The sequence below is a fragment of the Somniosus microcephalus genome, chromosome 9 (genome assembly GCF_052327205.1).
Source record: "Somniosus microcephalus isolate GS21.2 chromosome 9, FLI_Smic_1.0, whole genome shotgun sequence".
NCBI classification, from domain to species: domain Eukaryota; kingdom Metazoa; phylum Chordata; class Chondrichthyes; order Squaliformes; family Somniosidae; genus Somniosus; species Somniosus microcephalus.
Window position 1 is genome coordinate 45,402,025 of NC_140995.1, and position 14,647 is coordinate 45,416,671.

Here is a 14,647-nt window from a genome sequence, read left to right on the forward strand (position 1 = left end):
AATAAAATAGATTATCTGGTCATTATTTCATTGCTGTTTGTGGGACCTTGCTGTGTGCAAATTGGCTGCCGTATTTCCTACATTACAACAGTGACTACACTTCAAAAGTACTTCACTGCTTATAAAGTGCTTTGGGACGTCTGAGGTCATGAAATGGGAAATATACATGCAAGTTCTTTCTTATGTAATATCCTAACAATGAATGCTGTTAAACAGAAACCTCACAATCTGTGGAAACATTTTTTTGATTACATTCACTTGTTTTATTTTCTGCATAGGCATCAATGTAATCCTTCGAAACATTGACTAAATCCACAGTAAGAGCTCAAAGAGGGAAACAAGTATTACTCGTGGTTACAAAGCATGTCTGTTTGCACAAGATTGGCATTTGCACGTAGTAAGGGAGGACTTTTTATTGACTGTAAAGCACTTTGGGACATCCTGAGGTTGTGAAAGGCGCTATATAAATGCAAGTTGTTCTTTATTTGTGCACATCTTTTATCACTGAATACAGTTCTCAGCACTGTTCCTACTAGACAGCATATACTGACTAAAGCATTCTACAAGTATGTCTGCTGCTAAGGTAGATTCACATCAGCTCCTGACTATTAAAACATCCCTGTCGGCAATTAAATATATCACCATCAAATGGGGATTAATTTATTCCACAATTGATCAGCTTCACAGACTGCATGCTGGCCCTCTACCAGCGAGCTACTGTTGCTTTTGAGCAATATGATTTAAAGATTGTAGTAATTATTAGCACGCAACAGTCAAATTGATAGTGAAAATAAAATGGAAACTTAAAACCTCATGCCGACTTGAGCTTCACCTTTGTACTCACGGTCACACACGCAAACAAAAGTATTCAGTGTCGTGTTGCTGCAGTTTCCATGGATACAGACATGAGGCTCACACTGTCCAATCATCTCAGAACAATTATCACCTGTGCAAAACATCAAAATTAAGAGTTAATTATAATTCACCATCAGCTTTAGCCGACTGACGGCAACATTAACCTGTAGGCCTTTTATAGTAAAAGGAACTCATTACAATAAATGTCAAGAAGCATAGTTAAATGCCAACTCTCATTTCTGAGCCATTTATTTAATAAACAGCTACAGACTAAGTCTAAACCAAAATGATAAAATAAGAGCTAATTATTATGATCGCCAGTTGTTGCAGTTAACCTATCAACCCTGTGGTGTTTCCCTTTGATAGAGCAGTTCACAAACAGCTTATAGATATTATTGTGACACCAACAAAGGGTGGTTGGCACTTCAATTTTAAAGTCAGCAGGCTGCCTGTAATTCCGAGGAAAGATATTTCCCTCTCAAGGAAGTATATCACATCAGTTTGGTATACTTTGTTTTAAACAGACTCCTAATACAAGTATAAATTGTTTATTGTAAAGGGCTCTTGGACAAAAGGAAGCAGAACATTTCACTTCTGTAAATGTACTCTGATAATTTGCCACAAGGCTGGACCATCGTGTACCCGATTACAATCTGAAACAACTTTTTTTTAAAGTCTTTTCCCCCATCTCCCAATGGACTACTACAGCAACAACAATGTGCACTTATATAGCGCCTGTAATGTAGTAAAACGTCTCAAGTCCGCTTCACAGAAAATTTGACGCGTCATATAATGAGATATTAGAATTGTTGACCAAAAGCTTGGTCAAAGAGGCAGGTTTTAAGGAACGTCTTAAAGGAGGAGAGAGAGGTAGAGAAGTGAAAAGGTATAGGGAGGGAATTCCAGAGCATGGGGCCGAGATAGCTGAAGGCACAGCCGCCAATAGTGGGGTGAAGGAAATTGGGGATGCGCAAGAGGCCAGAATTGGAGGAACACAAAGATTTTGTAGGGTTGTAGGGCTGGAGGAGGTTACAGAGGTAGGGAGGGGCGAGACCATGGAGGAATTTGAACACATTGATGAGTATTTTATACATGTCAGGGAATCTAACCAAATGTGATGTCAGTTGGGTGATTTAATTTACATTAAATCATGGTCTATCATGTTGAGATTTGTCTATAAGGCATCTCAAGCAGATGAGATTCACTTTAGAATTCTTAATCCAATAAAGGAGAGAAAAGATGAACATCTGGTACATATTTTTAGGACTTGAATAAACATAGCAGCTATACCTGAAGACTGGAGGATAGTAAATGCTATCCTAATATTTTTTTTAAAATAGATCTGCAAATTATAGGGCAATTAGCAAAATATCTGCAGGAGAAAAAAATGTACAACATTCATCGAAAAATCCTATAAAGGCCACTGCACTTATGTGAAAAACAGATCATTCAGCATGTTTTCTGAAGTAATACATAGGAGCATAGGAACAGGAGTTGGCCAGCAGTCCTTCGAGCCTGTTCCGCCATTCATATATTCTATGTAAAATAAATCAGTTATACTCATGCCTAATCTTACTAGAGCACATTTAGTCCACCTTCCATAAAGCCAGAAGAGTGCATGTGACAGCACACGAGAGATTATAGTATCCAGTACATGCAGCAAGAGGTCTATGTTATGATCGCTGGGTCACAAAATCATACAGCACAAAAGGAGGCCATTCGGCCCAACGTGCCTGTGCCGGCTCTTTAGTAGAGCTATCCAATTAATCCTGCTCCCCCGCTCTTTCCCCATGGCCTTGTAAATATTGTCTTTTTCAGTATTTATCCAATTCCCTTTTGAAAGTTACTATTGAATCTGCTTCCACCACCCTTTCAGGCAGTGCATTCCAGATCAGCTGAGGCTCAGTGGGTAGCACTCTCTAGGTGGGAGGGGCTAGGAGTAAGCAGGTGCTGCTGGTTGCCTGATTACTGCAAGGAGTTGGAGTGAGCTTTTAAAAAGTTGGTGGTGGTTATTTTTTCAGGTTTTAGGGCCTTTTTGGCCCACAAATGGCTGCTGAGGGGAACAGAGTGCCAGGCCCCGCAGAGGACAGTGTTCCCAAGGTGAATATAATCAGGGGAGAAAATGTTGGCGGAAGGGAGAAAAAAAGGTCTAAATATTTGGGCCGGGACCCCAGGAAGTTTGGAAAAGAAAAGACGGTTGTGGTTCAGTGCGAGGATAAGGAGATACGAGCTTGGGATATTATCCAGACAGTACATGAGGACTGTGGGGAGGGAAGCTGCTTTGCCTCCTGACCAAAGCTGAATGTTGGGTTTGAGGTGACGGTCAGTGACCAAGAGAAGGTAGAAAGACTTTTACTCAGTTTGAAGTTTGATGATAAGTTCTTGGAGGTATCTCTGCTATATTCGGAAGAGGTGGTGGTCTCATTCTTAAATTTGCCCGTTTATATTGAGGACGATGTGCTAATCAAAAAGTTGGAGTCGTGGGACATTAAAATTTGCTTGGCAATGAAGAGGAGATACTATCCAGGAGCACGGGTAGCAGATGGAACCCGTTACATAAAGGTGCGGTTCCCAGAGGGGGTGAAGTCATTGCCGTACAGCTTGAAATTTGAGACAATGGAAGGAGTGCAGTACTTCCGAGCACTGCATGATAACCAGGTGAAGGTTTGTTATTATTGTCCTGGACACAAACATCTTGTAAGAAACTGTCCAGATTTGTACTGTTATAATTGCGGCGAGTCTGGACACATCGCTCGGAGCTGCAAGACGGAGAAGTGGGGTGTGTCACAAAGACCTCACCCGCTGTGAGTGTGAGGCAGAAGGAAGCCCCTTGAGTGACAAGGGGATGGGAGAAGTAGCAGGAGGTGTGAGTTATTATGTCCATGTGTAATTGAGACACGGAGTGCAGGAGCTGCTTACAACAGGTGTTTACTGAGTGGAGACAAAACTGGAACTACTATGCAAAGTTACTTCACAGGCTTATATACAGGGGTGGTCACTACTGGTACTGCAGTATACAGGGGCTGCAGAATATAGATCCTTCTGCAAAGTACATACATTACAATTCCTCCCCTTTTAGCTAAACAGTACATAACATTCAATTAATAAGTAAATAACATATTTACAATTACAGTTGCTAGATACATTAGCTGAAGTTAAGCAATTATAAGTTCAGTCTTTGAGGAGGCTTCCTCATTCTGTCTGGATAACGCCTCTTTGGGGTATCCGGTTCTTCTGGCAAAGTTGATTCAGGATCAACGTCGTTGTTTGGTTCGTCTGCTTCCAATATCACCGATTCTGAGGTAGATGCAATTGATACTTTGGTTTCATCACCAGGTGTATCGGATCGTGGTGTGGAATTGACGTTTTCCAGTGACTCTAGAATCTGGTCAGCATGGCGTCTTACAATGCTCTCTCCAACATCCATGGTATACATTAGAGGTCCTTGCCATGTGTAGATCGTTCCTGGCTGCCATTTCTCTGTGCGGTAGTCCCGGGCCAAAACTGATTGACCTATCTTGAAACACCTGGTTGGCCTTTCATTCATATTCTGAAACTGCCTGTTCTCCACATCTCTTCTGATGTTTGGCTTAACCAAATCCAAGCGGTATCTTAGTCTTCGATTGAAGAACATCATGGCTGGAGTTTGGTTGGCAACCGCATGTGTCGCATTCCGGTAGGCAAACAAAAAGTTATGCACCTTATGTTGTAGGGGTATGTCTTCATTACACATTGCCTTGATAGCCTTCTTGAATGTTTGAACGAACCTCTCAGCCAATCCATTGGTGGCTGGATGATATGAGGCGGATGTGTAATGCTTAACACCATTGTTCTTTAAGAACCTCTGGAACTCTTCAGACACAAACTGTGGTCCATTGTCGGAGCAAATCTGTTCAGGCAGCCCATTTCTGGCGAATATGGTTCGTAAGACTGTGATAGTTTTTTCTGTGGTGGTTGAGGACATTTTTATTACCTCTGGCCACTTTGAATGTGCATCCACCGCAATTAAAAACATCGAGTCCATAATGTGCACCCTTTGCATGGAGATGAGGGCCACTCCCATGGATGTAGAGGGGCTTGTGGTGGGGCGTTTTGGACCTTCTGGCATCCTGTACAGCTCTTGGTCATCTCTTTGATTTCTCTATCGATTCCCGGCCACCACACAAACGCTCTGGCAAAGTTCTTCATTTTTACCCCTCCCAGATGACTCTCATGAAGCTCATTGAGCACTCTATCCTTCAATTTGGGTGGAATTACTACTCTGGATCCACACATCAAGGTTCCTCTGCACACTGACAGCTGTTCTCTTCTCGGCGAGAATGCTGGCAACAGTGGTTCGCCATGTGCTGGCCATCCCTTCACCGTTAAATCATAGACCCTGGAGAGTGTCGGGTCATTTCGTGTTTCCTTTTCTATATTTGCATTCGTCACAGGTAGACATTCGACTATGGTCGAGTGGAATATCTCCACAGGATCCACTGCAGGTGCTTCTTCCACCGTCGGCAACGGTAGGCGCGACAATCCATCAGCATTCTCATGCTGTTTAGTTCCTTTGTACTCGATGTCATATTGGTGTGCCCCTAGGAAAAGGGACCACTTCTGTAGCCGTTGTGCTGTCATTATCGGGACGCCCTTCTGAGGGTTGAAAATGGAGACAAGAGGTTGATGATCAGTTAGTAGAGTAAATTTCTGACCGTGCAGGTAGTGATTGAACTTCTTCACCCCCCACACCAGGCTGAGGGCCTCTCTGTCAATCTGGGCGTAGTTACGTTCAGCTGAAGTTAACGAACGTGACGCAAAAGCTATCGGCCTCTCTGAACCATCAAGGAGTTTATGTGACAGTACCGCTCCAATGCCGTAGGGAGACGCATCACACGCCAGTCTTATCGGTAGTGATGGGTTGTAGTGAGCCAATACTTCTCTTGAAGTGATTAGGTCTTTACTCTTCTGAAAGGCCCGCTTACATTCATCGCTCCATTTCCAAGCTACTCCAGTTTGTAGTAGGGCGTTCAGTGGGTGCAGAATTGTGGACAAATTCAGCAAAAACTTATGGTAGTAATTCACCAATCCTAGGAATGACATCAGTTGCGACACATTTTCAGGCGCTGGAGCCTTAACTACCGCTTTAATTTTGTCAGGGGACTTATGTAACCCCTCTTCATCAATCACGTGGCTACAATACGATATCTGTTTCTTAAAAAACTCGCACTTGGGGCGATTGGCTCGTAGCCCGTGTTCTCTTAGTCTAGTGAGCACCTGCTCTAGGTTGGCAAGGTGTTCACTGTCATTTTCACCTGTCACTAAGATGTCGTCCAAGTAACACTGGGTCCCCGGAATCCCTTGCAGGACTTGTTCCATCGCTCTTTGCCATATCACCGGAGCTGATGCTACTCCGAATACCAGTCGATTATACTGGTAAAGACCTTTGTGAGTGTTTCTCGTGAGATATTTCCTAGAGGATTCTTCAACCTCCATCTGCAAATATGCTTGTGCTAGGTCAATTTTTGTAAAACGCTTCCCTCCAGATAGCGAGGCAAAAATACCTTCTATCCTTGGAAGAGGATACTATGCTGTGTGAAGGACTGGGTTCACCGTCACCTTGAAGTCCCCACAGATGCGAACCTTCCTTGGCTCCTCAGACTTATTGTTTAACGTTTTCTTCATGACAGGAACGATGGGTGTCGCCCACTCGCTCCAGTCTACCTTAGATAACACGCCTGCATTCTCCAGATTCTCCAGCTCTGCCTCGACAGCTGGGCGAATTGCATACGGTACCGGTCTTGCTTTGAAAAACTTGGGGATTGCATTCTCTTCTATTTTTATCGAGGAGGTTATGCCTTTAAGAGTTCCCACTTCTTGATGAAATGCCTCTTTAGCGTTAGCTAAGATTTTTGACAATCGACCAGGTGTGACGTCGTCATCCTTTTTACCAGCCACAGTCAGTGCCTGAATGGAGTGCCAGTCTAAACTTATCTTTCTGATCCATTCACATCCCAATAACGGTGGTCCACCATCTTGCAGTATGTACAGATACAATTTCTGTATTTCTTTGCCGTTGTATTCGACAGGCACCCTTATTTTCCCTCTGGGGTATACTTTCTGCCCCGTATATGTCTTCAAGACAATGGATGTCTCTTTCAAGGGTATGTGCGAGAATAGCCACTCGTAGTCTCGTCGATTCATGACGGTCAGGGCTGATCCTGTATCCAATTCCATTTTGACTTGGGACCCTGCTATCGTGAGGGTGACCCAAATGGTTCGGTGATCCTCTTTCGCGATTACGTTGTGAAGTTTCAGACAGCTTAGTCTCTTGTTCCCGGATTCACTATCGCTCTTCAGGCCTTCGGAACTACTGTCCGTCATCTTTTGTACTTTCCTGTACTGTTCCTTAGTAGCCTTTTTGTTGTCGTTAGTCTTCTTTCCAGACCTGCAAACTCGTGCAATGTGTCCCATCTTTCCGCATTGCCTGCATATTTTGTCCTTGGACCAGCAGTCCTTCTGGTCATGGGTTGTTCTGTCCATGTCATTTCATGGGTGCCGTATTTCTGTTTCTTTTGCTGTATTTCCGCAGCTCCCCTTGCTGCTGCTTCGTACGATACTGCCAAGCTGAAAGCCTTATCTAGCGTCAGCTCTTTCTCTGAGAGTAACCTCTTCTGGGTTCCTTCACTCAGGAGTCCACAGACAAATTTGTCCCGTAGAGTGTCTGTCAGTCCTGCTCTGAACTGGCAGTGCTTTGATAGCTTGCGTAGTTCCGTAAGGTAATCAGCATTGCTCTCATCTTTATGCTGATTTCTCCTGTGGAATTTAAATCTTTCTGCTATCAGCAGCGGTGTAGGATTTAGGTGTTCCTGTAGGATATCAACAATTTCGTTAAAACTCTTCGCCATCGGTTTGGCTGGAGTGATCAGGTTCCGCAATAGGCCGTACGTTCTTGCGCCCATTAAGTTTAGTAGTACCGATGCCTTTTTCTCATCGGCTACTTCGTTTGCCTTGCAATATACTTCGACTCTTTCCACATACGTGGTCCAGTCTTCTATTGCATTATCGAAGGCAGTGATATTGCCAGCCTTCGGCATCTTGGAAATCTAAGATGGCACCTCCCGCGCTTTGCCTTCTTCCCCGATTTAACAAAATGGCGCCTCCCGCACTTTGACTTCTTCCCCGCTGGATTAAGGTGGCGCCTCCCGCGCTTTCTGTCTTCTCCGCTGCTGCTAGCGCTGTTGCTGGCATTTTTATGCCTTGATGGTGATGCCCTATGGTCTTCGCGCACTTCCCCCCCGCGCTGCTGCTACCGCCGCTCTCCGCGGTCCCCGTGGCAAACTGCAGCTCCTCGCGGCTTTCTGCGCTTCTATTTTCTTTTATTTTCCCGTCGTCAGAGCAAACCCTACGGGACACTTTCCTCCCTCTTCTCGGGTCTGTACGCTGCCCGGCTTCGTAGCACTGGCTGCGCCCTGTGTGCTCCACCCTCTCTCTCCTCTTCCCGACAACGCTGCTCGGCCCCGTTGAAAAGCCACCCAATCGAGCTCTAGCCCGCCGCAGCCCAGGAAGGATCAGTGTACTACCTGCCACCAGCCCGATTAGTTGGAACACCATAGACGGGATAACCAAGCCCCGCTCTCGACAGCCTCTCCTGCAATCTTCAAATCCGATGAATCAGAGGCAGTTGCCCACAGTCGACGCTCGTTTCTTCTGTTCGTTTTTTTTTTTTCTTTCGTTCCTTCTTCCTTCTGGCCTCGACCTCTGACAACTTCGCTTCAGGGATGGATCCCCATGAGGTGGTGCAGACTGTAGGTAAGTTCGGATCTGCTCGTCGCCAGTATTATGTCCGTGTGTAATTGAGACACGGACTGCAGGAGCTGGTTACAACAGGTGTTTACTGAGTGGAGACAAAGCTGGAACTACTATGCAAAGTTACTACACAGGCTTATATACAGGGGTGGTCACTACTGGTACTGCAGTATACAGGGGCTGCAGAATATCGTTCCTTCTGCAAAGTACATACACTACATGAGTGAAACAGCCGGAGGAGCGGAGCAGGCGGAGTACACAGCTGGTGAATTGAAGGAAGAAAGAGTGCAGGAAGAGGCAGAAAATTGCGGAGCAGAGAACAGGATGGAGATGCTGGAATACACACCAAGTACAGTGGAAAAGGACAAAGACAGCAGAGGGCAGCATGGGTCGAGGGCAGAGTTGAGCCATAATATGGTTCAGATCTCCCTAAAGAATCTGGTGTCCACGGGGGAGAGGAGGCAGGAGCGGGATGCAGGGTAAGTGCTTGCACTCCAAAGAAAGATGAGGAGTCGGACATCTCGGTGAGCAGGAGGGGGCAAGACAAGGAGAGGGTGCAAGAGGCAGGCGCCTTAAAGGGGCAGCAGGACGGGAGCGGGGAGACACAGACACTAGAAGGGAGCAATATCGGTGTGCCATTGTCCCAGAGAGAGAAGGACCGGGGAGCAAGGGTCAGCGGTGGAGATGAGGTCGAAGGGAGCGGCACTGTTGGAGAAAGCACAGTAGCAGGAAGACGTGCAATGGGAGATGATGGGCTGGATTTTGCCAGCCCTGGGGAGGTGGGTTTGGAGGCAGGACTGCTGGGAAAATGGCAGAATTTGGGGGCAGGTGCCCAACCCGCCCCCAACCTGCCTCCATGCCATCTTGCCAGGAGGCGGAAAGCCAACCCGCACCAGGTCCCGCCTCCTCGAGGTGGGAAGGGGATTAATGACAATTAACTGCCTGTTAACAGGTAGTTAACAGGCAGTTTTTTGGCTAATCCCTATTTTGAGCCCTGAAGTGTGGGCTTCCCGACAGCTCCGAACCTCGCCAGGGTCAGCGAGGCGGGCCGTCGGTCTGCGTGGGTCAGAGGGGCCGAGATTCTGGTGTGCAGGTGAGTATTGGGTGCATGTGTGCAGAGGTAAGTGTGTGAGGTGTGTGTAAAGTGTTTTAATAAGTTTTACTTACCTTTACTTCTTCCTGCAGGCTTCCTCCCTTCAGGTCTCGGGAATCCCTCAGCTCACCGGCACAGAAAGCAGAATGGCCGCTGAACTGTCAAAAGCTGCAGCCTCTGCTTTCTGCTCAGGAAGGCTTTCTAATTGTGTTGTGTATGTACGTTTAAGGGAATAACTGGTCTCAGACTGCAGTACCGGCAGTGACCACCCCTGTATAAAAGGCCCAAGCAGGCTTCTGTAGTTTCAGTTTCCAGGTTGTCTCCATTCTGTAAAGACTTGTTATAATCAACTCCTGCAGTCCGTGTCTCAATTATACACAGACATAATACTGGCGACGAGCAGATCCGAACTTACCTACAGTCTGCACCACCTCATGGGGATCCATCCCTGAAGCGAAGTTATCAGAGGTCGAGGCCAGAAGGAAGAAAGAAACAGTAGAAACGGGCGTCGACCGTGGGCATCCGCCTCTGATTCAGCGGAGTTGAAGATTTGCAGGAGAGGCTGTCGAGAGCGGGGCTTGGTTACCCTGTCGATGGTGCTTCAGCTAATCGGGCTGGTGGCAGGTAGTACACTGATCCTTCCTGGGCTGCGGCGGTCTAGAGTTCGAGCGGGTGGCTTGCAACGGGGCCGAGCAGCGTTGTCGGGAAGAGGAGAGAGAGAGAGGGTGGAGCACACAGGGCGCGGTCGGTGCTACGAAGCCGGGCAGCGTATAGACCCGAGAAGAGGGAGGCAAGAGTCCGGCAGGGTTGTTCCGACGACGGGAAATTAAAAAATTTAAAAAAATTAAACGCGCAGAAAGCCGCGAGGAGCTGCAGTTTGCCACGGAAACCGCGTAGAGCGGCGTTAGCAGCAGCGCGGGGGGAAGTGCGCGAAGACCATAGGGCATCGCCATCAAGGCATAAAACGCCAGCAACAGCGCTAGCAACAGCGGAGAAGACAGAAGTGCGGGAGGCGCCATCTTAATCCAACGGGGAAGAAGGCAAAGCGCGGGAGGCGCCATTTTGTTAAATCGGGGAAGAAGGCAAAGCGCGGGAGGCGCCATCTTAGATTTTCAAGATGCCAAAGACTGGCTATATCACTGCCTTCGATAATGCAATAGAAGACTGGACCACATATGCGGAAAGAGTCGAGGTATATTGCGAGGCAAACGAAATAGCCGATGAGAAAAAGGCATCGGTATTGCTAAATTTAATGGGCGCAAGAACGTACGGCCTATTGTGGGACCTGATTACTCCAGCCAAACCGAAGGCGAAGAGTTTTAACAAAATTGTTGCTATCCTACAGGAACACCTAAACCCTGCACCGCTGCTGATAGCAGAAAGATTTAAATTCCACAGGAGAAATCAGCATAAAGATGAGAGCAATGCTGATTACCTTACAGAACTACGCAAGCTATCAAAACACTGCCAGTTCGGAGCAGGACTGGCAGATACCCTACGGGACAAATTTGTCTGTGGACTCCTGAGTGAAGGAACCCAGAAGAGGTTACTCTCAGAGAAAGAGCTGACGCTAGATAAGGCTTTCAGCGTGGCAGTATCGTACGAAGCAGCAGCCAGGGGAGCTGCGGAAATACAACAAAAGCCACAGGAATACAGCACCCACGAAATGACACGGGGATTTGCAAAATGTTATCGCTGCGGCAGAACAACCCATGACCAGAAGGACTGCTGGTCCAAGGACAAAATATGCAGGCAATGCGGAAAGATGGGACACATTGCATGAGTTTGCAGGTCTGGGAAGAAGACCAACGACAACAAAAAGGCTACGAAGGAACCGTACAGGAAAGTACAAAAGATGACGGACAGTAGTTCCGAAGACCAGATGAGCGATAGTGAATCCGGGAACAAGAGACTAAGCTGTCTCAAACTTCACAACGTAATCGCAAAAGAGGATCACCGAACCATTTGGGTCACCCTCACGATAGCAGGGTCCCAAGTCAAAATGGAATTGGATACAGGATCAGCTCTAACTGTCATGAATCGACGAGACTACGAGCGGCTATTCTCACACATACCCTTGAGAGAGGCATCCATTGTCTTGAGGACGTATACGGGACAAAAAGTATACCCCAGAGGAAAAATAAGGGTGCCTGTCGAATACAACGGCAAGAAAATACGGAAATTGTATCTCTACATACTGCAAGATGGTGGACCACCGTTATTGGGATGTGAATGGATCAGAAAGATAAGTTTAGACTGGCACTCCATTCAGGCACTGACGGTGGCTGGTAAAAAGGATGACGACGTCACTCCTGGACGATTGTCAACAATCTTAGCTGACGCCAAAGAGGTATTTCAACAAGAACTGGGCACTCTTAAAGGCGTAAGCGCCTCGGTAAAAATAGAGGAGAATGCAATTCCCAAGTTTTTCAAAGCAAGACCGGTACCATATGCAATTCGCCCAGCTGTCGAGGCAGAGCTGGAGAATCTGGAGAATGCAGGCATGTTATCTAAGGTAGACTGGAGCGAGTGGGCGACACCCATCGTTCCTGTCATGAAGAAAACATTAAACAATAAGTTTGAGGAGCCAAGGAAGGTTCGCATCTGTGGGGACTTCAAGGTGATGGTGAACCCAATCCTTCACACAGTACAATATCCTCTTCCAAGGATAGAAGATATCTTTGCCTCACTATCTGGAGGGAAGCGTTTTACAAAAATTGACCTAGCACAAGCATATTTGCAGATGGAGGTTGAAGAATCCTCTAGGAAGTATCTCACGATAAACACTCACAAATGTCTTTACCAGTATAATCGACTGGTATTCGGAGTAGTATCAGCTCTGGCGATATGGCAAAGAGCGATGGAACAAGTCCTGCAAGGGATTCCGGGGACTCAGTGTTACTTGGACGACATCCTAGTGACAGGTGAAGATGACAGTGAACACCTTGCCAACCTAGAGCAGGTGCTCACTAGACTACGTGAACATGGGCTATGAGCCAATTGCCCCAAGTGCGAGTTTTTTAAGAAACAGATATCGTATTGTGGCCACGTGATTGATGAAGAGGGGTTACATAAGTCCCCTGACAAAATTGAAGCGGTAGTTAAGGCTCCAGCGCCTGAAAATGTGTCGCAACTGAGGTCATTCCTCGGATTGGTGAATTACTACCTGTAATGAAATCTGTTTGTCTTGATCCTGTATTCGTTTTGCACTCATGTATATTACCCTCCCCCACTGTGTATAGTTTCACTTCCTCTTTCCCGACTAACCTGGGAGGTTCCAGGTCTTGGCTCTTGGCTCCGCCCCTGACTTCTCTTACATAAAGATCCCAGGATCTGTATGACTCATTCCTGTGAACCAGTCGGCGTGTTGAGATGTTAGCTCTGATCTTAGTGATTAAAAGCCAACTTGTTTAAGTCTATAACCTCTAGTTTTGTGGTTATTGAAGGCCCATCAATTTTAATCACTAAAGAATACTAGGATGGATCGACTCCTAAAACCAGAGCGTCTGGACTTGGATCCACATTCTGCTGAAGCATCAAATCAATTTGGACACTGGCTCAAATGCTTCGAACTCTTCACGGGGGCCTCATCCGCTAGCGAGGTAGATAAACTGAGTCTACTGACTACTCGCGTAAGTCATCGGATTTATTCGTTCATCCGGGACGCCACCTCTTACACGGAGGCCATCACTATCCTGAAGGCCCAATACCAGAGGCCGATAAACGAAGTGTACGCCAGACATCTGCTGGCTACACGCAGGCAGCGACCAGAGGAATCAATGGACGATTTCTTACAGGGCCTAAAGGACCTGGTCCGGGACTGTAACTGCAAGGCCGTGACGGCCAACGCGTACTCTGACAAATTGGTCCGTGATTCCTTCATCACGGGCCTCAAATCGAATTATATCCGGCAGAGACTGCTGGAGAAGGAGGTCCTGGACTTAAAAAAGGCAGTGGCCACTGCGCGATCGCTGGACGTGGCCCAGAAAAACTCTGACTCTTATTCTTCCGGCCATGCGGCCCTCACCGCCTCGTGCGCGCCGAGGGGGCCGCCATCTTGGAATCAGCCATCTTACCCATCCAGGTCTCAGACCAGCTCTACGCCGCCGGAGTCCCCACACACAAGTTCACCCAGGAGTCCTACTACAGCGGCAATGTCTCGAGGCCCGAAATGCTACTTCTGCGGCCAGGCCAAACACCCCAGGCAGCGATGCCCAGCGAAGGACGCTACATGCTTCAAATGTAAGAAAAAGGGGCATTTTAGCAAAGTCTGCAGGGGGAATCCGATTTCCAACTCCGTCACCGCCTCGTGCGTGCCGTGCGGGCTGCCATCTTGGGATCCACCATCTTTTCCCGACTCAACGGCCGCCCAGGGCCCAACAGTGGCTTCGATCACGGTGGATCAATCCAGGCCACACCCGTTGACAAAATCCATGATGGACATACAGGTAAACGGGAATTTAACGAAATGTTTAATTGACTGTGGGAGTACCGAGAGTTTTATCCACCCTAGCCTGGTACGGCGGCACTCATTAACGGTAACCCCTACACGGAGCAGAATTGCTATGGCTGCTAAGCCCCACACTTCGGACATTTTGGGCTACTGTGTGGTAACACTGACTGTAAAAGGCACAGACTACAAGGATTTTAAACTCCTTGTGATGCCAGAACTCTGTGTTAATGTAATCTTGGGCCTGGACTTCCAGTGCCACCACGAAAGTGTCATGCTAGCATATGGCGGGTCCCAGCCGCCACTCACAGTCTGTGGCCTATCAACCTTAAAAATCAGCCCGCCTTCTTTATTCGCTAATCTCGCTCCGAACTGTAGGCCCATAGCGACCAAAAGTAGACGGTACAGTCTGGAAGACAGACACTTTATCAAGGCGGAAGTGGACAGGCTCCTGCGGGAAG

At 47.2% G+C, this 14,647-nt stretch overlaps 1 protein-coding gene across 10 annotated transcripts in view; it reads right to left on the bottom strand.

The window, feature by feature from the left end:
* Positions 1-14,647, bottom strand: part of LOC147112361 (protein eyes shut homolog) — a 2,879,641-nt gene that overhangs the window by 1,751,148 nt on the left and 1,113,846 nt on the right. For 9 of the 10 annotated variants that reach the window (XM_085996552.1, XM_085996547.1, XM_085996551.1 and 6 more), the window contains one exon: positions 833-946. In XM_085996552.1, coding sequence (XP_085852678.1) covers positions 833-946 — 114 coding nt within the window. The remainder of the gene's footprint in view (positions 1-832; positions 947-14,647) is intronic. The other variant, XM_085996553.1, reaches the window with a different exon arrangement.